This window comes from Manis pentadactyla, chromosome 8, assembly GCF_030020395.1.
Source record: "Manis pentadactyla isolate mManPen7 chromosome 8, mManPen7.hap1, whole genome shotgun sequence".
In the NCBI taxonomy this organism is placed as follows: domain Eukaryota; kingdom Metazoa; phylum Chordata; class Mammalia; order Pholidota; family Manidae; genus Manis; species Manis pentadactyla.
The window spans coordinates 50,194,457-50,218,599 of record NC_080026.1 but is presented as its reverse complement, the minus strand read 5'-3'; the positions used below and the strand labels follow the sequence as shown (position 1 = coordinate 50,218,599).

Here is a 24,143-nt window from a genome sequence, read left to right as displayed (position 1 = left end):
GGTGTGTTATCTAGGGGGTTTTATAGGCAGTTGAGGATTTTTCGAAAACATGAAAAAAACTTAGGGGTGTGGACTTGCATCCCTGTCCTGTCCTCAAGGTGGGCTGGGTCATAGTCTGATTTTTAGGGCTGACAGCAGAGTCACGGGTTATGCTGATACCCTTGCAGAAAACTTAAACATTCCAGGTCAAGTTGCTTCTGGTCTTTTGACCTTTAACTGATCTCACTGAAGATGTCTATATCTTTACCCTAGAGAATTAGTGTGACCTTGGTTTTGCATAATGCTTAGCACAGACTTTCAATAGGGACTTCTTTGCCCACTGTTACATTGCTCTGACTGTAAATTTTCCGCCCTGCTTTTCCCCGGAGGCCCTCACCCTACTCTGACTACACCCACCATCCCTGTTTCACCGCCACAACAAAGAATTGAAGGGCAGAGACACAGTAGTGAAACAGAGTAAAACTTTATGTAAACTTATGCACTTAAAGTGAGAAAAAGTGCAGGTGACCTCAGAGAGGAGAGGCACCCTGAAAGTGAGACAGGGACTGTAAATGTAGTCTGAGTAGGGTGAGGGCCTCCGGAGGGGGCAGGACGAGATATTTGCAGTCAGAACAATGTAACTACATGCAAGGAAACCCCCCCTGCTAAAACTCTATGTTAAACTTTGAGCTCTAGAATCATTCTTCAGTTAAATCAGTTAATGTTCCCCAGATAAAGAAGAGTAGCACATGTTTTATTATGCTAACCATTTATAATCATGTGTAAGGTTCATTTTAGCACACTAAAAGGCCCAGGCCTATGTGCCGTCTTTCCTCCTTCAGATGTGATGAAGTGATTTTGCAAGCTGGGCAACTAATTTAGCAAGTAAGCCCAGGCATAAACAACACAGTATAAGGCAGGAAGGATTCCACCTTAAAGATAAGATTGCATTTTAATACCCAAGAAGTTAAGACGTTAGAAATTCTTCACTTACTCTTTAGCAAGCAATGCCCCAGCCCACCTTGGGGGCTGAGCAGGTAGCCTTGTTTCATATGCCCCCAGACCAAGATGCTGGTATCTCAGGGAGAAATCATCAGAGAAAGTTGCTTGTGTTAAGTTAATTCTAAATATTCAGAGACCACTTAACAAGTCCACACCCCTAAGTTTTTTTCATGTTCTCGAAAAATCCTCAACTGCCTATAAAACCCCCTAGACAATGCACCACTATGGGCTCTCTTGTCTCCTCCTGGCATGAGCCAGGCGCTCTATTCTCTCGCCTCATTTCTAAATAAAAGCCTGTACCTTGCTTTCCTACCTTGACTGTTTGTGAAGCTCATTCTTTGGCTCCGCAAACAAGAACCCTGGTATCAAAAGGTTTAAATTTTATTTTAAGAGAGAGAATGTATGGGCAACCTCAAAGAGAGGTGCACCCTGAAAGGTTTAGAGAAAGTTTTATTTGAGGCAAAAAAGGTGCACATTCAGAGAAAGAGGAATGTGGGCTACAGAGAAGAGGCATGCTGAAAGATTGGGGGTTCCCCTTTTAAAGCTTTTTCAGGAATGTGACAAGGGGCTAGGGGCTGTAGGTTTATCAAGTGGTCTCAAGATGTTTATTTTTGATGAGAGACATTATGTCTCTTCTATTATCAGTCCTCCAGGTAATTCTGCAAAATTAACTTAGCACAAGCAATTTACTGATTCGGTTCCTCCCCAGGATAGCAACTTCCCTCTGGGAACATACCAATCAGGACCACCTGCCCTGCCCCCAAGGTGGGCGGGGTTATTGTCTATTCACTAAAGAATATGTTAAGAATATTACTTCTTAACTTCCTGGGTTTTAAAATGTAATCTTAGCTCTAAGATGGAATCTTTCCCGTTTTTACTATGCTGTTTATAACTGGGCTTGTTTGGAAAATTAATCATGATGCTTGTCTCCCTGCCCAGGTTGCAAATTACTTGATTAGGGGCTATAGGAGGAAAAAACAGCATATAGGTTAAGTTAGAGAGTAAGCTGGGCCTTTTAGCAGGCTAAAGTACATCTTACAATAGCATGATTTAATTGACACAATGAAGACATGGGCTATGTTCAGATTCTTTTCTTCATCTGGGGAATATTTGAACATTTCAAGTTACTCCTGGCCTTTGGAGCTTCAACTGATTAACTCACTACTGGCCTTATTCTCTCTTCACCCTGTTCATATCTATTTTCCTGACAAACACTGTCATAATTAATAAAAATGAAATTTTACTTAAATGCATTTTGTAGTCATAAGAGCAATTTAGATTTTCTATCTATTCTTGTTTCAGTTTTGGTAACTTGTTTCTAACTGCTTTCAAATTAATTTCTTATTGTCTATTATATTAACACAGAGATGTTTCTATTTTTTTCCAATGTTTTTCAGATAATTGTTCCCAGGAGACAAAGGAGGAAATCCTGGAAAATGAGAAGCCCAAAGGACACAATTCCAAGCAAGGAAAACCAGACATGCCAACTCAGGACCATACAAGCACCAGCCCTGTGCTCACTGAGCCTGCCAAGATCACAACTCTGTAAGGATGACTTACTTAGCTTCAATTTGGTGCAAAGCATGAGACAGCCTCATTTACTGGCTGCTTCTTTAAATGCTTTGTTAAGGATAAGGAGAGGAGTTACTAATAGTTTTTGAAACTTTTATGTATGTTAAGTTTCCAGGGCAATAGACAAAGACAAATAATCTACAGGGTCACTTCCCAACAAGATAGTTCTGTCTTGCAAGTCATCAGTGGGCCTGAAACATCTGTGCAAGATGAGATATCTGTGGATGCTATGCATGTCTTCATTGATGAACATGGTAAGTCTTTAGAGTTCTTTACTAATGAGGAAGAAGGGGTAGCTGGCAGCTTTCTCAGGATCCCACATGGTCTCTTAGCCACAGTGCTAGACTTTGGAACAGGAAGACTACGATTGCCCACATAAAATGTTCTTAGAACAGGGTGGGCTCCCTCCTGTCCCAGGGCCTTTTCACATACTGTGTCCCTTTATGCCCAACGTGCTATTTATCCTTAGTGTCTCAATTCTACAGAAAATTATTCAGGAAAACCTTTCCTGGACCCACCAAATTTAATCTGGTTCCTCTGCTTTTTGCTGCCTGCATACCTTGTCCTTTTCCTCCTTTGACAGTATTACAGATTCTAATTATTTATTTATTGACTTATAATAATTCAATTAATGATTTTCCCCCTTGGAATTGTAAAAATTGTAAAATTCAGGAAGGCAATGGCACCTAGTAAAAATCTATTGGATATATTTTGAAAACTTGACCTTGATATATATATTTTTTAGTGCCTTATTATAAAGAGGATTTATAATAGAATAAAGGAAGGAAGGGAGAAGGGAAGAAATCATTAAGTGGCAAGTTCAAAGCTCTACAGATAAGAGATATAGGTACTAGATTTTTGAGGAAGGGTCTTGGCTTAAGTCCCTTGTAGATCAATTAATGCTTATTATTTTACTTTCAAAAGAATCTTGATTTGGATAATAAATAAATTACTCTACCCTAGCTATAGATCAGTAGTTTGAAGTGCTTGGGCATCTGAAGGAATACAAAGAGACTTTTACATTATAAAGAACAACATTAGCATTTATATCAAAGCCTCTGAAAGGGCTGAGGATGTCATTGTTAAGGATTCTCTTGGTGGGATGAACCCTGAGTGGAGGTCCAGTGCCCCAGTCTACATTCCAGCTGCTCAGGACAGACCAGGTGAATTATGCTCCTGCGCCCCCTGAAGAAGGTACTCCTAAAATCTCTCCTGGAGAGGGACTGCTTACATTTACAAAGTGAACTGATTTTCACATCTCAATACCCTGAGCCTCTTTAGCAGAGCTAATCTAACTCTTCAAATTAATTCCTTCTCCTGCTTCTTGTTACCGGGCTGACACACCAGTCAGTGAACTAAGCCACTGCTCATCTGCAAAAGCAGAGGTAGGGCGGTCTCATGTGGCCCACGAGTCAAAACCACACACTTAACAAACCTCTTTCTGCACATGATATGAGAAAACACTCAGCTGCAGCATACACAGATCATATGACACTTGATAAGAATGTACAAAAAAATGAAGAGAATATAATATAAAGGTGAATTAAGAGATAATACAAATTAATCTACCAAAACCAATAAAGTAATAAGTGACTGAATCAAACTTACCTAAGCATATTTATCTGACAGGAGTGTCAAGATTTTCTGGGCTAAATTAAACATTCTGTGACTAAATATAAAGATTGGACCTCAATTACTGATTATTATTAAAACGGTCCAAAATTAAGTTCCCTCTCACTTGAAAAAAGTGTAAGTTAAAAGGATTATGTGGAAATAATTGTGCAATAATCTTTGCTAAAATTTTTTTAATTTGTAGGAGAAATTAGATCCTGTTATTTAAAGTCTGGAAATCAGAAGGAAGACCCTCTACAGCATCAGCCCTCCAATTATGGTAGTTTCTCTCATGCACGGTAAGCAGAGCTCTGCTTTCAGGATTGAGAGCTGTTGTGTTGCTAGGGATATGCAACTTAGTCTGACTGTAAATGAAGTAAGGACCCTAGTATAGAATGAATGTGTTAATCCTTTGTAGGTGTCAAAGCTGTGGGTTTTGTGTGAAAGAAAAAGGAAATCTGATTTTGTATAACAGTCAAAAATAAATGAACCATTTTAATGGTAGCTGTAAGATAAATTCTAAAATGTCAGATAAATTCTAACTGAAATAAGCAGGAGACGAGAGGCAGCAAAGGGCCAGGTAGTTTATTTGAGTGCAATTCCCAGGTGATGTTCCCTTGTCTGGGTATCACAGGCCAGGGAAGTCACACCCAGGAGGGGAGACGGGGAGTTTGTAAGAGAACAGGGAAGGGAGGGGGAAGTGGGCTGCACTAGGGGTAGGTGGAGAATTTTTATGAGCTCAGGGTTGGATGATGGACAGCCAGAGGTCTCTTCCTTCCGGATGGAGAGGGTCTGCATCTGGGGTTTGTCGGCATATCATGGGACTGGAATCCAGGAAAAGCTGTTCGTTCCTTCACCATACAGCAGAGCTACTTGGTGCTGTCTCTGCTCAGCCTGTACTGTCTTCACCCTTCCCTCCAGTGCCTCCAGCCTTACATTTTAGCTTTTTGGTCATAATGGGTGACGACTTGATCTGGCTACTTCGTGCTGAGAGGGGGCGCAGTAAAGAGTGCAGCTCGGTTTTCATCACTGGTCAGTTGAGAGGGCCTCGGAAGGTTGGTGCTTCTATTCTGGAAGGACAAACAAGATGAGATTAAGAATGCATAGCTGAATATGAGAACTAGAAATATGAAGAGTTTAATTGAAAATCATAGACAGGTATCATGGGGAAACTAGAATTCTGGATTGAGTTTACATCTCAATGACTAGTATTAGGATTTAGTATAGATAAGACTGCATTATTGAAACAATACTTTTCTCTAAAATCACCCTCATTTTTATTAGAAGTAACCAGGTTAAGAAAATAACTAACACTTGGCTTTATTATTTGCTTAAGTGCAGCAAGAAGAGCAATTGATTACATAGGCTCTTTTAAATGTGCTTTGCTGGAACTTTTTTTTTTTTTCCTAGCACAGTAACAATTTATTACAATAAGTTATCCATCTGACCAAAAGTTGCAAAATCTCATTAGAAACCCATATATGGCTGTCATCACATTTAAAATAGATCTAGAATATCCTCTACTATTTTTTTTTAATTTATTTTTATTTTATTGAAGAACATTATGTTTACTAGGCTCTCCCCTACCCCAAGTCCCCCCCACAAACCCCATTACAGTCATTGATCATCAGCTTAGCAAGACGCTGTAGAATCACTACTTGTCTTCTCTGTGTTGCAAAGCCCTCCCCTTTCCCCCACCCCCAACATTATACATGCTATTCATAATACCCCCTTTCTTCTTCCCCGCCCTTATCCCTCCCTACCCTTCCATTCTCCCCAGTCTCTTTCCCTTTGGTAACTGTTAGTCCATTCTTGGGTTCTGTGATTCTGCTGCTGTTCTGTTCCTTCAGTTTTTCTTTTGCTCTTATACTCCACAGATGAGTGAAATCATTTGGTATTTGTTTTTCTCCGCTTGGCTTATTTCACTGAGCACAATACCCTCTAGCTCCATCCATGTTGTTGCAAATGGTAGGATTTGTTTTCTTCTTATGGCTGAATAATATTCCATTGTGTATATGTACCACATCTTCTTTATCCATTCATCTACTGATGGACACTTAGGTTGCTTCCATTTCTTGGCTATTGTAAATAGTGCTGCGATAAACATAGGGGTGCATCTGTCTTTTTCAAACTTGAGTGCTGCATTCATAGGGTAAATTCCTAGAAGTGGAATTCCTGGGTCAAATGGTATTTCTATTTTGAGCATTTTGAGGAACCTCCATATTGCCTTCCACAATGGTTGAACTAATTTACATTCCCACCAGCAGTGTAGGAGGGTTCCCCTTTCTACGCAACCTCGCCAACATTCGTTGTTGTTTGTCTTTTGGATGGCGGCCATCCTTACTGGTGTGAGGTGATATCTCATTGTGGTTTTAATTTGCATTTCTCTGATAACTAGCGATGTGGAGCATCTCTTCATGTGTCTGTTGGCCATCTGAATTTCTTCTTTGGAGAACTGTCTGTTCAGCTCCTCTGCCCATTTTTTAATTGGATTATTTGCTTTTTGTTTGTTGAGGTGCGTGAGCTCTTTATATATTTTGAATGTCAAGCCTTTATCGGATCTGTCATTTACGAAAATATTCTCCCATACTGTAGGGTACCTTTTTGTTCTATTGATGACATCCTTTGCTGTACAGAAGCTTTTCAGCTTGATGTAGTCCCACTTGTTCATTTTTGCTTTTGTTTTCCTTGCCCGGGGAGATATATTCATGAAGAAGTCACTAATGTTCACATCCAAGAGACTTTTGCCTATGTTTTTTTCTAAGAGTTTTAAGGTTTCATGACTTACATTCAGGTCTTTGATCCATTTTGAATTTACTTTTGTGTATGGGGTTAGACAGTGATCCAGTTTCATTCTCTTACATATAGCTGTCCAGTTCTGCCGGCACCCTCTGTTGAAGAGACTGTCATTTCCCCATTGTGTGTCCATGGCTCCTTTATCGAATATTAATTGACCATATATGTTTGGGTTAATGTCTGGAGTCTCTAATCTGTTCCACTGGTCTATGGCTCTGTTCTTGTGCCAGTACCAAATTGTCTTGATTACTATGGCTTTGTAGTAGAGCTTGAAGTTGGGGAGTGAGATCCCTGCCACTTTACTCTTCTTTCTCAAGATTGCTTTGGCTATTCGGGGTCTTTGGTGTTTCCATATGAATTTTTGAACTATTTGTTCCAGTTCGTTGAAGAATGTTGGTAATTTGATAGGGATTGCATTAAATCTCTATATTGCTTTGTTCAGGATGGCCATTTTGACGGTATTAATTCTTCCTAGCCAAGAGCATGGGATGAGTTTCCATTTGTTACTGTGCTCCTTAACGTCTCTTAAGAGTGTCTTATAGTTTTCAGGATATAGGTCTTTCACTTCTTTGGTTAGGTTTATTCCTAGGTATTTTATTCTTTTTGATGCTATTGTGAATGGAATTGTTTTCCTGATTTCTCTTTCTATTGGCTCATTGTTAGTGTGTAGGAAAGCCACAGATTTCTGTGTGTTAATTTTGTATCCTGCAACTTTGCTGTATTCTGATATCAGTTCTAGTAGTTTTGGGGTGGAGTCTTTAGGGTTTTCTTTGTACAATATCATGTCATTTGCAAATAGTGACAGTTTAACTTCTTGTTTACCAATCTGGATTCCTTGTATTTCTTTATTTTGTCTGATTGCTGTGGCTAGGACCTCCAGTACTATGTTAAATAACAGTGGGGAGAGTGGGCATCCCTGTCTTGCTCCCAATCTCAGAGGAAAAGCTTTCAGCTTCTCGCTGTTCAGTATGATGTTGTCTGTGGGATTATTGTATATGGCCTTTATTATGTTGAGGAACTTGCCGTCTATACCCATTTTGCTGAGAGTTTTTATCATGAATGGATGTTGAATTTTGTCGAATGCATTTTCAGCATCTATGGAGATGATCATGTGGTTTTTGTCTTTCTTTTTGTTCATGTGGTGGATGATGTTGATGAATTTTCAAATGTTGTACCATCCTTGCATCCCTGGGATGAATCCCATTTGGTCGTGGTGTATGATCCTTTTTATATATTTTTGAATTCGGTTTGCTAATATTTTATTGAGTATTTTTGCATCTATGTTCATCAGGGATATCTGTAATTTTCTTTTTTGATGGGGTCTTTGCCTGGTTTTGGTATTAGGGTGATGTTGGCTTCATAGAATGAGTTTGGGAGTATTCCCTCCTCTTCTATTTTATGGAAGACTTTAAGGAGAATGGGTATTAGATCTTCTCTGTATGTCTGCTAAAATTCCAAGGTAAATCCATCTGGCCCAGGGTTTTTTTTCTTGGGTAGTTTTTTGACTACCACTTCAATTTCTTTGCTGGTAATTGGTTTGTTTAGATTTTCTGTTTCTTACTGGGTCAGTCTTGGAAGGTTGTATTTTTCTAGGAAGTTGTCCATTTCTTTTAGGTTTTCCAGCTTCTTAGCATATAGATTTTCATAGTAGTCTCTAATAATTCTTTGTAGTTCTGTGGCGTCCATTGTGATTTTTCCTTTCTCATTTCTGATTCTGTTGATGTGTGTTGATTCTCTTTTTCTCTTAATAAGTCTGGCTAGAGGCTTATCTCTTTTGTTTATTTTCTCAAAGAACCAGCTCTTGGTTTCATTGATTTTTTTCTATTGTTTTATTCTTCTAAATTTTGTTTATTTCTTCTCTGATCTTTATTATGTCCCTCCTTCTGCTGACTTTAGGCCTCATTTGTTCTTCTTTTTCCAATTTCAATAACTGTGACGTTAGACTATTCATTTGGGTTTGTTCTTCCTTCTTTAAATATGCCTGGATTGCTATATACTTTCCTCTTAAGACTGCTTTCGCTGTGTCCCACAGAAGTTGGGGCTTTGTGTTGTTGTTGTCATTTATTTCCATATATTGCTGGATCTCCATTTTAATTTGGTCATTGATCCATTGACTATTTAGAATCATGTTGTTAAGCCTCCATGTGTTTGTGAGCCTTTTTGCTTTCTTTGTACAATTTATTTCTAGTTTTATACCTTTGTGGTCTGAAAAGTTGGTTGGTAGGATTTCAATCTTTTTGAATTTACTGAGGCTCTTTTTGTGGCCTAGTATGTGGTATATTCTGGAGAATGTTCCATGTGCACTTGAGAAGAATGTGTATCCTGTTGCTTTTGGGTGTAGAGTTCTACAGATATCTATTCGGTCCATCTGTTCTAATATGTTGTTCAGTGCCTCTGTGTCCTTACTTATTTTCTGTCTGGTAGATCTGTCCTTTGGAGTGAATGGTGTGTTGAAGTCTCCTAAAATGAATGCATTGCATTCTATTTCCTCCCTTAGTTCTGTTAGTATTTGTTTCACATATGCTGGTGCTCCTGTGTTGGGTTCATATATATTTATAATGGTTATATCCTTTTGTTGGACTAAGCCCTTTATTATTATGTAATGTCCTTCTTTGTCTTTTGTTACTTTCTTTGTTTTGAAGTCTATTTTGTCTGATACTAGTACTGCAACACCTGCTTTTTTCTCCCTATTGTTTTTTTTTCAATTATATTTTATTTTTATTTATTATTATTTTTTTAATATTTGTTTTTAATTTTTTTTTGAGAGGGCATCTGTCATATTTATTGATCAAATGGTTTTTAACAACAATAAAATTCTGTATAGGGGACTCAATGCACAGTCATTAATCAATCCCAAGCCTATATCTCAACAGTCTCCAATCTTCTGAAGCATAACAAACAAATTCTTACATGGTGAACAAGGTCTTACATAGTGAATAAGTTCTTACATGGTGAACAGTGCAAGGGCAGTCATATCACAGAAATTTTAGGTTTTGATCACGCGTCATGAACTATAAACTATCAAGTCAGATATGATTATTCGTTTGATTTTTATACTTGATTTATATGTGAGTCCCACATTTCTCCCATATTATTATTATTATTTTTTTAAATAAAATGCTGAAGTGGTAGGTAGATGCAAGATAAAGGTAGAAAACATAATTTAGTGCTGTAAGAGGGCAAATGTAGATGATCAGGTCTGTGTCTATAGACTAAGTATTAATCCAAGGTAGACAAGGGCAACAAAATATCCACCGATGCAGAAGATTTCTCTCAAAACAGGGGGGGTGAGGTTCTAAGCCTCACCTCTGTTGATCCCCAATTTCTCACCTGATGGCCCCCCTGTAATTGTGCCTGTCTTAGGTTGTTCCTCCCTTGAGGAATCTTACCCGCCTCTGGCTAACCAGTCATCTTCGGGGGCCATACAGGGAAATGTAAAGTTGGTAAGTGAGAGAGAAGTAATATTCTTTGAAAAGTTTAGCTTTTTCTCTCACTATTGTTTGCATGAAATATCTTTTTCCTTCCCTTGACTTTTAGTCTGTGCATGTCTTTGAGTTTGCGGTGAGTCTCTTGTAAGCAGCATATAGATGGGTCTTGTTTTTTTATCCATTCTGTGACTATGTCTTTTGAAGGTGCATTCAGTCCATTTACATTTAGGGTGATTATCGATAGGTATGTACTTATTGCCATTTCAGGCTTTAGATTCGTGGTTACCAAAGGTTCCAGGTTACTTTCCTTACTATCTAAGAGTGTAACTTAACTCACTTAATTTGCTATTACAAACACAATCTAAAGGTTCTTTTCTATTTCTCCTCCTTTTTCTTCCTCCTTCATTCTTTATATATTAGGTATCAGATTTTATAGTTTTTCTCTATCCCTTGATTGGCTTTGGGGATAGTCAATTTAATTTTGCATTTGCCTTGCAATCAGCTGCTCCACCCTCCCTACCATAATTTTCCTACTTCTGTTGACTGTTGTCCACCCCTAGGAACACTTCCATCTATAGCAGTCCCTCCAAAATTGACTGCAGAGATGGTTTGTGGGAGGTAAACTCTCTCAGCTTTTGCTTATCTGGAAATTGTTTGATCCCTCCTTCAAATTTAAATGATAATCTCGCCGGATAAAGCAAACTTGGTTCCAGGCCCTTCTGCTTCATGGCATTAAATACATCATGCCACTCCCTTCTGGCCTGTAAGGTTTCTGCTGAGAAGTCTGTTGTTAGTGTGATGGGCTTTCCTTTGTATGTGATCTTATTTCTGCCTCTGGCTGCTTTTAGCAGTCTGTCCTTAGCCTTGATCTTTCCCATTTTAATTACTGTGTGTCTTGGTGTTGTCTTCCTTGGGTCCCTTGTGTAGGGGGATCTGTGGATCTCCATGGCCTGAGAGAATATCTCATTCCCCAGATTGGGGAAGTTTTCAGCAACTACCTCCTCAAAGACACTTTCTATCCCTTTTTCTCTCTCTTCTTCTTCTGGTATCCCTATAATGCGAATATTGTTCCGCTTGGAGTGGTCTCACAGTTCTCTCAATATTCTTTCATTTTTAGAGATCCTTTTTCTCTCTGTGCCTCAGCTTCTTTGTATTCCTCTTTTCTAGTTTCTATTTCATTTATTGTCTCCTCCACCATATCCAACCTGCTTTTAATACCCTCCATTGTGTTCTTTAATGATTGGATCTCTGACCTGAATTCATTCCTGAGTTCTTGGATGTCCTTCCTTACTTCCATTAGGATGTTGATTATTTTTATTTTGAACTCCCTTTCAGGAAGAGTCATGAGGTCCATATCATTTAAATCTTTCTCAGGAGTTTTATTAACAATTTTACTCTGGACAAGGTTCCTTTGGCATTTCATATATGTATATGGCGCCCTCTAGTGTCCATACGCTCTATAGTGGAGCTGCTGCACCCCTGAAGCAATGTCGGGGGTCTCAGGGGAGCGGTGCTCGTTCCTGGGCGGAGGAAAGAGCTGTTCCCTGCCTCCTGGCTTCTGGCCTGTCTCCACTGCCTGAGGCAGTGGGCCGGGCACACAGGTATAAGTTTTTGTCCCAGAGCAGCCAGATATAGATCCCTGCTTTCCACAAGCAGCCGGAATCCCAGTCTCCCCAGAAACTCTGCCTGTATTAACTTTCCATGCAAGTCTCATGAAAGCACCATGAAATGTAGGTTTGTGCTCCCAGCGCATATCTCTGGAGCTAGGTATTCAGCAGTCCCAAGCCTTCCACTCCCTCCCTGCTCTGTTTGTCTTCCTCCTGCCGGCCAGCTGGGGTGGGGGAGGGGCTCGGGTCCTGTGGATCCACAGCTCTGGTACGTTACCCTGTTTGCTGAGTTCTGCTCTTTTCTCCAGGTGTGTGCAGTCTGATGCCGTCCTCTTTCCTGTTGCTCTCTCAGGATTAGTTGCACCAAGTACACTTTCTAATTGTATCCAGTTTTAGGAGGAAGCCTGTGTCTGTCCTCTCACACCGCCATCTTTAATCCATATCCTACTGGAACCTTTTATAAGGAATTTCAGATTGAATTTTTAAAGGCCTCCTGAGTCCAGAAAGCTCAGCCAGACTTGCCATCAGGTTGTGCCCGCAGTACTGGTAGATTTGGGTGAATTCTTCTCTTCTTGAGGTTCTCAAGATATTTCTGAGATTCCTGCACCTGCCAGGAAGTGACCTTCTTTACTCACCTGGTAAGGCTGCTGGGAACTCTGTAAGCAAGGTACCAGGCTAGTTCCTCTAAGGGGCTTTGTTGGCTTTATAAAGTCAATCTTAGTTCCTTAAAGCTTTCTGTTCATATTTGAGTTTACACACGTGTCTCTCAGGCATGACGTTCCAGTCATAGCCTTGGTAATATAACTAGTGTTTTTAATTGGTCCTCTTACAAGGAAAGCAGATACTTATTGAACTTGTGCAAATAAACATACTGCCATGAAATATAAAAATAGTCACTGAGAGTTTTTAAATTCTGGAGGGATCAGGTAGAGAGAAAAGATAAAGTTTCAATTCTGCTTATAAAGATAGTCATTTACTAAACTGTTGTCAGCTTAAGAGAAAAAGCTTAAAACACTTTACTAACAACATTTTAAACAAAAAGCCACTAAATCATCTTCTTTGGTTTACTTAATCTTATGTAACTAATACCTGTTCTGCTGAAATCTAGTTTTTACTAGTTTAGGAGTAATAAAACAGTGACTATAGATGACAAAAGACTTACAAATGACAATGGTTAAAGATCTGATGAGAGCTTAGTGTAAAACAGTTGACATAAGGAAATTCGGATATTTCTATAACACAAAACATTCAGTAACAAAGTTTAGCATCATTCCCTGTGATAGTGCTGTCCAGGTAATTAAGCAAGTAATTATATATCAGATAAATAAGCTAAATTAGCCAAATACTTTCTCTAATGAGAAAAAATTCTATTGATGAGTTCCAGGGGACCCCTGGAAAATATCAGAGTTAACTAGAGGTAAAAGCACTTTTTTTATTTTGATTTTGGAAAGTTGTCAGAAGAAAGTTTCTTTGGCATTTGCTTATATAAGATTATAGGTTGCCATGAAGCAATACTTATTCATTTAACTAGAATGACAACAAAATACCTCAAAGGCAAATAAAGAAGGTTACATAGTTGTTAGCAATGTTTAGCTTTTAGTCTTTTTAATATTAAGATCTCATTTTTTAAAATACTGTGACAACTCACTGAGACTTTAAACATGAGAAACTGCTTTGATAAAACAATTAGATAACTGCAATTTTTTAATATTAAGAGCAGACTAACAGTTAAGAAAACTTTGTCCTTTTTAACTGAAAACAAAATTCTAATTTTGCTGTGTACTTAATACCGAGACTCATTTACTTTAATTTTATATAGCATGACCATATTAAATTCTTCCACAAACTTTCTACAACCTTCTTTTTACATTTAAATTTCTCCCTCTAAATAAACAGCTGTACTTTAGAACAAAGTTACTTTCTTTTATCAAAAGCCACATTCTTTAGCATGCAGAAATATTTTCCTTATTACTTTAAGTAGTTTTAATTAAAACTTAAAACCATTGGGTACCTTAATTTTTAGTGAACACTGAGAAGCAGGCTATTGTAAACTGTTACACTAGCATTCTTTAGATTGACAAATTCATGAACATTTTATAATTTCTGTAACCATGAGCTTTACAGCACAATCTCTCACTAAGCACAAAGTATATCCCCTTAACTTAGCAAAACTGTAAGGTTTTAGGTTACTACAAAGATTCTCAGGCTGTAGGTAGGTATACACACTGTAACACACAATTATTAAGGTGTTCACTTAGTTCACTCATTCCTAACAACTATGCTAGATTACTTACAAGACTTTTACTGAATATTAGACAAAGTCAAGCCTTTAAGCATTTTATTCTCAAGAGATTTAGCACATAACATCAACTTAAATAATTTTAGGTAAACTTAGGCAGCTGATAATCATAAGGACATGTCCGTTTCAGTTAAACTTAAATTAGCATTAAGGCTTAATATTTTTTATTAGGTTTTCTGGAAGTTTTAGAATGCCCAATTTTCACAAGCACTTGTTTTTAAATCAATTTTTATTAATACTATCTGGAGGTAGGAAAATATTTTTCATTTACACACTTAGACACACAAACATACAAATTGAGACATAACGACTACAGTTAGCAACACTTTTCATATAAAAACATATACACAGACAGACAAACTGATATAAATATTTGAGTTACTGATATTTAATTGCTTTCTTTCTTTTTGGCTTCTTGTCCATGGCTTCCGGAACTGGAGGGCGGGAGGAGCATGTTCCAGTGGGGGAAGAGGGTGGTGAAGGTGGAAGGAGAGGGGGAGGGGGTGGTGCAGCCACCGGAAGAGGAGAGGAGCAGGACAATGGCATGATTGAGAATGTGGGACTTTAAGATGGCAGCAACATGGGGGAGGACAATAAACTTAAATACGGTGGCAGAGAGGGGTGGGGGTAGCGAGCTGAGAGAGGTGGGAGACCAAGGTTCTCTGGTGGATCTGAAAAGGAAAAAGGACTGGGCAGAGTAAGAGGCTGACAATCTTTAACTGGAGATTGTCCAGGAGAACTTGGGTTGTTGAACACTTAACGTAAAGGTCTGGGCAGGAGTGCAATGTCCAAAAGGCCTGCACATATGGGATTTCACTCCACTCTCTGCTCCGGTGTCAATAATTAGTCAAGTCGGTGAGGAGGCCAAAATCAAAAGTTCCCTCAGGGGGCCAGTGAGATTGGTTGTCCAAGGGATACTGAGGCCTGGCCTCAGAGCAAAGGAAGACTAGCTTCCATTTGTGAACTTCCTGGGAGAAATACAGAGTAGCTAAATTAGAAATGAGACACCTCAACGGGGTCTGAGACTCTGCTTTTGAGGGCTGGTTCCCCATGTCTGCGCCACTTCCCAACTAATCCTGCTGAGAGGAGCGCCCAGCATCCCAAGCGCACCAAGTCAGGGGAGATGGCCTGGGAGCCTGGGTGAGGGATGTCTCCCACACTACAGGGCCAGGGGCGGGTGTCCTGGATGCCCGCAGCGGATGGGCTGGATGCCCAAATCTGGACGTAGCTATGATTTCAGATGGACCAGGTGAAACAGAGTTAGGAAGGGAATCAGACTGGGGTTGCTGAGGGACTCACCGGAAAATAGTCTATGCAGTGGAAAGCAGGCTGAGGTCCCGGGTTGGGGAAGGAGGGGGCAGGGCTGCCGGTGACTGGTAGGGGTCCTGCGTTTATGCTCCTTCCCGTTCCCGGGTTTCAGCACCAAATGTAAGATAAATTCTAAAATGTCAGATAAATTCTAACTGAAATAAGCAGGCGACGAGAGGCAACAAAGGGCCAGGCAGTATATTTGAGTGCAATTCCCGGGTGATGTTCCCTGGTCTGGGTATCACAGGCTGGGGAAGTCACACCCAGGAGGGGAGGTGGGGAGTTTTTAAGAGAACAGGGAAGGGAGGGGGAAGTGGGCCACGCTAGGGGTAGGTGGAGATTTTTATTGGTTCAGGGCCGGGTGATGGACAGCCAGAGGTCTCTTCCTTCTGGATGGAGGGGGTCTGCATCTGGGGTTTGTTGGCACATCATGGGACTGGAATCCAGGAAGAGCTGTTCGTTCCTTCCCCATAAGGCACAGAGCTATTTGGTGCTGTCTCTGCTCCGCCTGCACTGTCTTTGCCCTTCCCTCTAGTGCCTCCAGCCTTACAGTAGCCACTTCCAATATGAATATAACATGAAGGTATAAATAGATGGGAACACTGTGTAGACAGTAATGCTCTCTTTAAGAATGATGGTGATGCAGTTGGAGAACATGCTATTAAATTTGTTCCAAGAAAAGGTGTAGAAATGTAATTAGTTCTCATTTGCACTCGTGGAGGCAAATTCTTTCATAGATAGATAATCTAAACATATTTCCTACTTCAGAATGTATTGAATAACTTTCTTAATTATGTTTGAAAGAATAGAGGGGATGCGAACTCAACAGTCGAAGCAGGTTTATTGCTGAACCTGAGAGGGATCCCTCTCCTGGCCAGCAGAATAAAGGAAAAAAGGGTCTCAACAGGTCAAGAAGCTTTTTATGGCCAGGGCTTTGGTGGGCTCTTTGAGGGGAGGGGGCAGGGGAAAAGTGGGCTTGTGCCTTGCTGAAATGTCCTCTGGAGGATGCTTGTAGCCTAAGTAAGATGAAACTTAGGTCTCTCTGAGATGGTGGATGGGCTTATTCAAAAGCAGTATTCAGGTCTGTATTCTATCATTCCTGGCTCTAAAAGGGTATAGGAAGATGAGTTGCCATTCTTTTCTTGGCTACTTTCTGCTGAGAGGGGGCTATGAAGGGGGTTTTCTGATACTGAAGCAGAAAATCCATTTGGAGGTGTTCCTGAGTAGTTGCCCAGGAGATGGCTGCCATTCGATTCTGTAAAAATTTTTGGAATAGGTTAATTAAGCAGGGAAGGAAAAGAAGGAGGAGGGTGATAAAGGCTAATGGGGCCAGCAGGGGTAGGAGCCATTGAAGAGGAAGAGGAAATGGGTTATTAGCAGAGCCTTCAAGAAGTTTGGAAGCTTGCTCACGAAGGCGTTTTGCCCCATCCCTGATGAGGCCAGATTTTATGGTGTAGAAACAGCATTGTTCTTAGAGTAAAGCACATATGCCACCCTGTGAAACTGTCAGGAGATCAAGGCCTCTGTGGTTTTGGAGGATGACTGAAGCCAGGGAGTGTCTTGATCTTGTAAGTGTCCCAGTGGGTCAGAAACCTCTTTGAGTCCTTCAGCGGATTCTTTGGATAGCCTGGTGAACTCTGAGAGAGAGACTCCTGAGGCCCCAATCCCTGTTCCAGTGCCTGTGATTGTTCCCAAGGTGGCCATTAAGGGGATTTACTGTACAGTGTGTTGTGCTCTAACATAGGTTATGGGGGAGATGGGTATGAGTATATCAGATGTTGCTAAGGAAAGAGTGGGAGTGAGGAAGCCTAGAGTACAGACTCTGGTCCAGTTGTTTGTTTGGTAAGCAAATGTATGCCTTGTCTCTGCAAACCCAAAGGTGCCTGTTTCCAGGGAAAGGCATCCCATATGGTCAAATCAAGATAAGAGGAGGAGGTCTGGGGGCAGGTTAGGAAATAAATGTTGGACTGCCTCGAATTTTTGCCATATATAGAGGGAGGATTTAAAAGCTGCAGCAGTCAAGGGGGAGAGGGGTGAGGCTGGTTGCAATACTGTAGGACTCTCTTAGTTAAGAGTGGCAAACTTTTGATTTAGTAAGACTTTGCTATCAGACATACTGAGATGTTTGTACTCTTGGGCTCCTCCATGATGTTTAGACTGCTTTGGAAGGAAGTGTTCCCAAATACCCATAAGAGAGTTTCCAGATGGTAAGTATTGCAGTGATTAGAGGGTGAAAGAAACTGAATAGTGGATTTTCAGAGGGAGGGATCTAAGAAGCTGACTGGGGTATAGTGGTCTTGCTGGGCTCAAGAGATGCACAAAGGAGCAGGATAGGTTAGATGGAGTCCACTTTGGTGGGGACAGGTTATGGCCTCCTGGGGAAGTCGGTGAACCTTTAAGGCCTGATACCTTTTAGTACCCCTGGAAGTCTGATGTCAAATTCTTCAACTAGGGCCATACCCCTAGACTGGCAGTTTCAGTGGAATGTAGCCCTGCAGGTGTGTTAACCCATATTCCTAGGGAAACCGGGGTTGCTGAGTTTGCTGTCTGGAAAAGGTGGAGACAGACCCAGCAGGGTGGCTTGATGGTCCCATTAAAAGTTTGGATGATTTGAGCTGTGTGAGAAAGTGCCTGATTGAGGTATTTAGGAAGGGTCTGTGTTGTGGTGTTAGGGCTTAAGAGGATAAATAATATTGTAAAAGAAAGGATTGGATCAGGAGAACACAGGAGGTAAAATAAAGGTGGTGATTTGATTTGGGGTGAAATCTGATAAGGTTCCCTGTAGCCATAGGTCCTGCATTATTGTATATAACGAGGTGGAGGGTGAGTAATGGGAGAGCTCTCCTATTAGGATGATCAAGAAATAGGCAAAGTTATGAAGAGAGAGACTCATGGGATTGTGTAGCTGTGTCTTCAGTTTCTTCAGCCACCGGAGACAGCTTGGTGATCTTCAGGGATGTGGGTCCGATTGGTGTAACTTTAGCCAGAGTAAGAGCTCTAGTGAGTGTGATAAGTTCTGCCTGCAGTGAGGTTGTTCCCGTGGGAAGGGCTGCCACCTTGATTACTTCTCTGGGGTGGGTAGGAGGACTGGCTGTCATGATAGCCCTCAATGATAGCATACCCTGCCTGGGAGGAAACAGCCTTTGAAGCCCTTCTATCAATAAACCAGTCAGGAGACCCTGGAATATGTTCTGAGGTTATATGATGGAAGCAGGTATGAGTAAAATCAAGGAGCTCAGTGCACTCATGTTGGGGTGTAGAGTCCGGGCAGTTAGGTACTGGGAGGAGAGTGGTGGGGTTTAGGACTGAAGAGTGGCAGAAAGTAACTGAGGGTTGTAGAAGCTGAGAGTGTAAGACTTGGACTCAGGCTGGGAAGAGAAGGGTCAAAGCCTGATGGCTGAGAAGGTTGTATGAGGAGTGTACCTGTAGGGACTGGTGGAGAGTAATTTTTGGGGCTTTGGGGATAAGGAGCACAGCTGACACTAAGACCTGTAAGCAGAGAAGCCAACCTTTTACCACAAGGTCGAGTTGTTTGGACAAATAGGCAACAGGCTGGAGGGAGTCCACAGCTGATTGTGCAAGTAGTCCTAACATTTGTTCCTTTTTGTTGGTTAAGAATAGAAAAGAAAGGTTTGTTAGGGTTAGGTAGAGTCAAAGCAGGTGCCTTGACGAGTGCTCACTTAAGAGCCTAGAAAGAAGCAGGAATTAAGTCTGTCCCTTACACCCTTTCTTGGGGATCCCCATGGAAGGCCTCATAAAGGGATTTTGCAATGAGTGATAAATTTGGGATCCAGAGTCTAAAATAGCTAAGAAGCCCCAGGAAGGAAAGAATATCTTGCTTTGTTGTGGGGAAAGGGAGATTATTAATAGCTTGTTTTTGGAAGGTGGGTATGCAGCGAGTGGTAAGGGTGAGGTTAAGACCAAGGTAAGTGACCAGTTGAGCTTTGTGTTCTGAGACATGGTATCCTTTTTCTCTCAAGAATCTAAGGAGGGAGATAGTGTGGGATATAGAATCATTTTTTGAGTGTCTGCAAAGCAAGAGGTCGTCAATGTATTGGAGCAGGCGGCTAGGAGCAAGTTCGAGAGATTGGAGGTCCTTTTGTAGTGCTTGGCCAAACAAGTGGGTGCTGTCCTCAAATCCTTGGGGAAGAACTGTCCATGTGAGTTGTTGTATGAACAGAGATACAGGGTCTGTCCAGGTAAAGGCAAAAAGTTGTTGGGAATCAGGGCTAGGGTGAATAGTAAAGAAGGTGTCTTTGAGGTCTAGGACAGTAAAGTATTGAGTACTTGGGGGGGATATGGGAGAGGAGGGTGTAGGGGTTGCAGACTGCTGGGTGGGTGGGAATAACAGCTTCATTAATCTTTCGAAGATCTTGGACTAATCGGAATAAGCCATCAGGTTTTTTTACAGGAAGGATGGGAGTACTGTGGGGGGAGTGAGTAGGAATAGGGGTTTGAGATTTGAGGAAGGCGGTTGATGATGGACTGGAGGCCTAAATGGCCATCAGGCCTCGGGGTATTGGTTAACTGCGACAGCTTGAGAAGGGTCTTTCAGTGCTATTCTGAGGTGTTGGTGGTGTGAAGCTATAGAAGGGTTTTCTGTGTCCCAAGCAATAGGGTCAACTTGTGATTTAAGCTGTACTGCCTCAGAGGGGAGAGCCTCTTTAGGGGTTTGACTGGGAGAATGAGGGAGGGTTCTGAGGGAAGTGAGGGAATATGTAAGGATGCCCACATGTGGTGGAGAGTATCTCTTCCCAGAAGTGGGGTGGGGCAGTGAGGCATTACTAGAAAGGGGTGAGTGAAAGTAACATGACCCAAGGAACAATATAAAGGAGGGGTTTGGGCTGGTGTTTCTATTAAGCCTTTCATTCCAACAACCGAGATGGAAGAAGGGAGCAAAGATCCCGAAGTGTATTTAGTAAGCACAGAGAGGCTGGCCCCGGTGTTGACCAGGAAGGAAACATGACTTCCTGCCACCACCATTGTTACCCGTGGATCCATTGGTGTCATTGTTTGGGGGACCTTGGGATCCAGGCCACATCTATTGGTCACTGAAGACAAAGCCATGAGTGCCAGGTCCTCTCTAAATGTGTCCGGTCTCCTGGAGGGGAGAGAAGTGAAAGGAGGGGCTGACGTCCCTAGAGGGCAATTCACTTTCCAGCGACCCCACTGTCCACAGTTTGAATATGGCTTTCTAGGAGGCTTTTGTCCAGTGGCTGGGATTGCCATAGCAAAAACAGTTGCTAGGCGAGTGTGGGGTGGAACCTTTTGCAGGCTTGTCAACAGTAAGTTGAACTAGGGAGGCTAGAATCTGGTATTTGGCTTTAGCCTGTTTTACTTTCTGAGTTTTTTGTTCCTCATCCCGGTTGTTGAAAACTTTAAAGGCAAGGTCTATAAGCTCTTTCTGGGGTGTTTGAGGTCAATTTTCTAATTTTTGGAGCTTTTTACGAATGTCTGGGTAAGACTGGGAAAAGAAGTAGAGGAGTAGGAGAATAAGTCCCTCAGGGGAGTTAGGGCTGGTGTATGTGTATTTGGTCATGGCCTCCAAAAGGTGGTTCATTAAGAGGGCTAGGTTTTCATCTGTCCCCTGGGTAATTTTGCTGAGGTGCTCATAGTTGACCTGTTTAGTTTTATTTTTTTCCATCCCTGCTAGGAGGCAAGTGATCATGTGATCACGATTTGCCCTACCAAGGTCTCCAAGCTGGTTTGACCACTCGGGGTTTTTGGGCTCAGCCGTTGAGATTGCTCATGCTCCCAGAGCATGATTAGCAGGGTGCTGGCAGTACAACTCATCAGCATGATTTAAAGCTGCATGCCGTTAATGCGTTCGCTCTCATCATCCATGAGAGTAGATGAGAGGATGAGGTAAATGTCCTCATAAGTGAGGTCATGCATTTGAGTAACGTGGAGGAATTCTTTCCTTAATATAATCAGGGTTTTAAGAGAAGGACCCCATTTTTGGTTCAATACACTCCAGATCATTAATTGAAAAGGACACATGAAAACGAATGGGCCTTTCAATGCCTGCTACCTCATGGAGGGGTAGGATAAGGGAAGAAGCAGTCTAGGGAGGTACTGGGTGGGAAGCGAAAGTTCGAGAGCATGTCTGAGCTGTGGAAAAGGGTGGATTTGGAGAGGGGTTTGGGTTGCAAGGGGCATATGTCCTGGTGAATATTGGAAAGGAGGAGGGGGAGAGGTGCTTGAGGGGAGCGATATACATCCCTGCATATATCAGAGAGGAGGAGGGGTGGGTGGTCAGATGGAGGGGACAGTGGGATTGGGTTAGAGAGGCACACATGCTGGCAGATTTTGGAAAGGAGTGGTGGAAGGCGTGCTCAGGGGGATGGGATAGTGGTGTTGGGTTAGAGGAGGCATACGTGCTTGGGGGAACAGACAGTGTGGTAGGATTTAGAGGAGGCACACGTGCTGACGGGTATCAGAAAGGAGGTGGAGGGGTGATCAGGGAGAGCAGACGGTGGGGTAGAGTTAGAGGAGGCACATGTACTGAAAGATATCAGAAAGAAAGGGGAGGGGTGCTGGGGGGGTGAGGATGGTGGGGTTGGGTTAGAGGAGGGACATGTGTTTGTGTATATCGGAAAGGAGGAGGGGGAGGGGTCTTCAAGGGGAGCGTATGGTGGGGTAGGGTTAGAGAATGCACATATTCTGGCGGATATCAGTGAGGAGGGGTGGGGTCTTCCTGGGGAGGGAACGGTAGGGTTGGGTTAGAGGAGGCACACGTGCTAGTGGATATCAGAAGAGGGGGAGGGGTCCTCGGAGGAAGTAGATGGTGGGTTTGTGTTAAAGGAGGCAGACGTGCAGGCGAATATGGGAGAGGAGGAGGGGAAGTGGTGCTCACAGGGTACAGAGTGTTGGGTAGGGTTAGAGGAGGCACAGGTGCTGGGTATGTAGGAAAGGAGAAGGGAGGGGTGCTCGGGTTAAGAGGACGGTTGGATTGGGTTAAAGGCAAACCCACTGGTGAATAATATAAAGGAAGAGGGGGAAGGGTGCTCAGGAGGAGTGGACTGTGCTGTAGTGTTTGAGGAAGTAGATGTGTTGTCGGATATCAGAAAGGAGGAGGGTGAGGGGTGCTGGTGGGTAGTGGGCAGTGGTGTAGGGTTAAAGGATGCACATGTGCTGGTGGATATTGGAAAGGTGGAGGGGAAGAGGTGCTAGGGGGAGTGGAGGGTGGAGTTGTGTTAGAGGAAACATACGTGCTGGCAGATATTAGGAGAAGTGGGAGTGGTGCTAGGGGGAGCGGACAGCGCATTAGGGTTAGAGGAGGTACACATGCCAGTGGATATCCAGAAGGAGGAGGCAGATGGATACTGGGGTGGAGCAAATGGTGGGATTGAGTTGGAGGAGGTACACGTGCTGTTGGATATCAGAAAGGAGGAAGGTGAGGGGTGCTCCATGGGAGCAAAGGGTGGAGTTGCATTAGAGGATGCACACGTGCTGGCAGATATTAGAAAGGAGCGGCAGGGTTGTTATTGGGAGTAGATGGCATTAGGGTAAGAGGAGGCACATGTGCCAGCCTATATTGGAAAGGAGGAGGGTGATGAGTTCTCAGGGTGTCAGGGGAGTGAACATGGGGTTGGTTTAGAGGAGGCGCATGTGCTGGCAGACATCGGATAGGAGGAGGGGGAGGGGTGCTCCAGGGGATGGGACAGTGGGATTGGCTTAGAGGAGGCACATGTTTTGGCGGATATTGGAAAGGAGGAGTGGGAGGGGTGTTCGAGGAGAGCGGAAGGTGGGTTACGGTTAGAGGATGCACACGTCCCCACTGATATTGGAGAGGAGGAGGGGTGGGGTGCTCAGCTGGAGGGTATGGTGGTATTAGGTTAGAGGGCACACATGCTGGCGGATATCGGAAAGGAGTGGAAGGTATGCTTGGGGTGATGGGACGGTGGGGTTGGTTTAGAGGATGTGCACGTGCTGGAGTGTATTGGAAAGGAGGAGGCAGAGGGGTGTTCGAGGAGAGGGGATGGTAGGCTAGGGTTAGAGGATGCACACAACCTGGAGGATATTGGAGAGGAGGAGGGGTACGGTGCTCAGGTGGAGGGGACAGTGGGGTTGGGTTAGAGAGGCACAAGTGCTGGCGGATATCAGAAAGGAGGAGAGAAGGCATGCTTGGGGGGATGGGACTGTCAGGTTGGATTAGAGGAGGCACACGTGGTCACGAGTATATGAAAGGTGGAGGTGGAGAGGTGTTTGAGGAGAGTGGACAGTGGAGTACGGTTAGAAGATGCACATGTCCCCACTGATATTGGAGAGGAGGAGGGGTGGGGTGCTCAGTTGGAGGGTACGGTGGGTTTGGGTTAGAGAGGCACATGTGCTGGTGGAGGGGTGTTTGAGGGGAGCAGATGGTGGGGTAGAGTTAGAGGATGCACACATCCCAGTGGATATCGGAGAGGAGGGGTGGTGGTGGTTTCCAGTGGAAGGGATGGTGGTGGGTTTTGGTTAGTGGAGGCACACATGCTGGTGGATATTGGAAAGGAATTGTGGAAGGGTTGCTCCAGTGGAGTGGACAGTGGGTTTGGGTAA

General features: G+C 42.7%; 1 protein-coding gene across 1 annotated transcript in view; it reads left to right on the top strand.

Moving 5' to 3' along the window:
• The window catches only part of PCNX2 (pecanex 2), a 388,374-nt gene that overhangs the window by 69,001 nt on the left and 295,230 nt on the right, over nucleotides 1-24,143 (top strand). Inside the window, exons 6-8 of the mRNA XM_057505727.1 lie at nucleotides 2,379-2,526; nucleotides 2,662-2,807; nucleotides 4,370-4,463. Coding sequence (XP_057361710.1) covers nucleotides 2,379-2,526; nucleotides 2,662-2,807; nucleotides 4,370-4,463 — 388 coding nt within the window. The remainder of the gene's footprint in view (nucleotides 1-2,378; nucleotides 2,527-2,661; nucleotides 2,808-4,369; nucleotides 4,464-24,143) is intronic.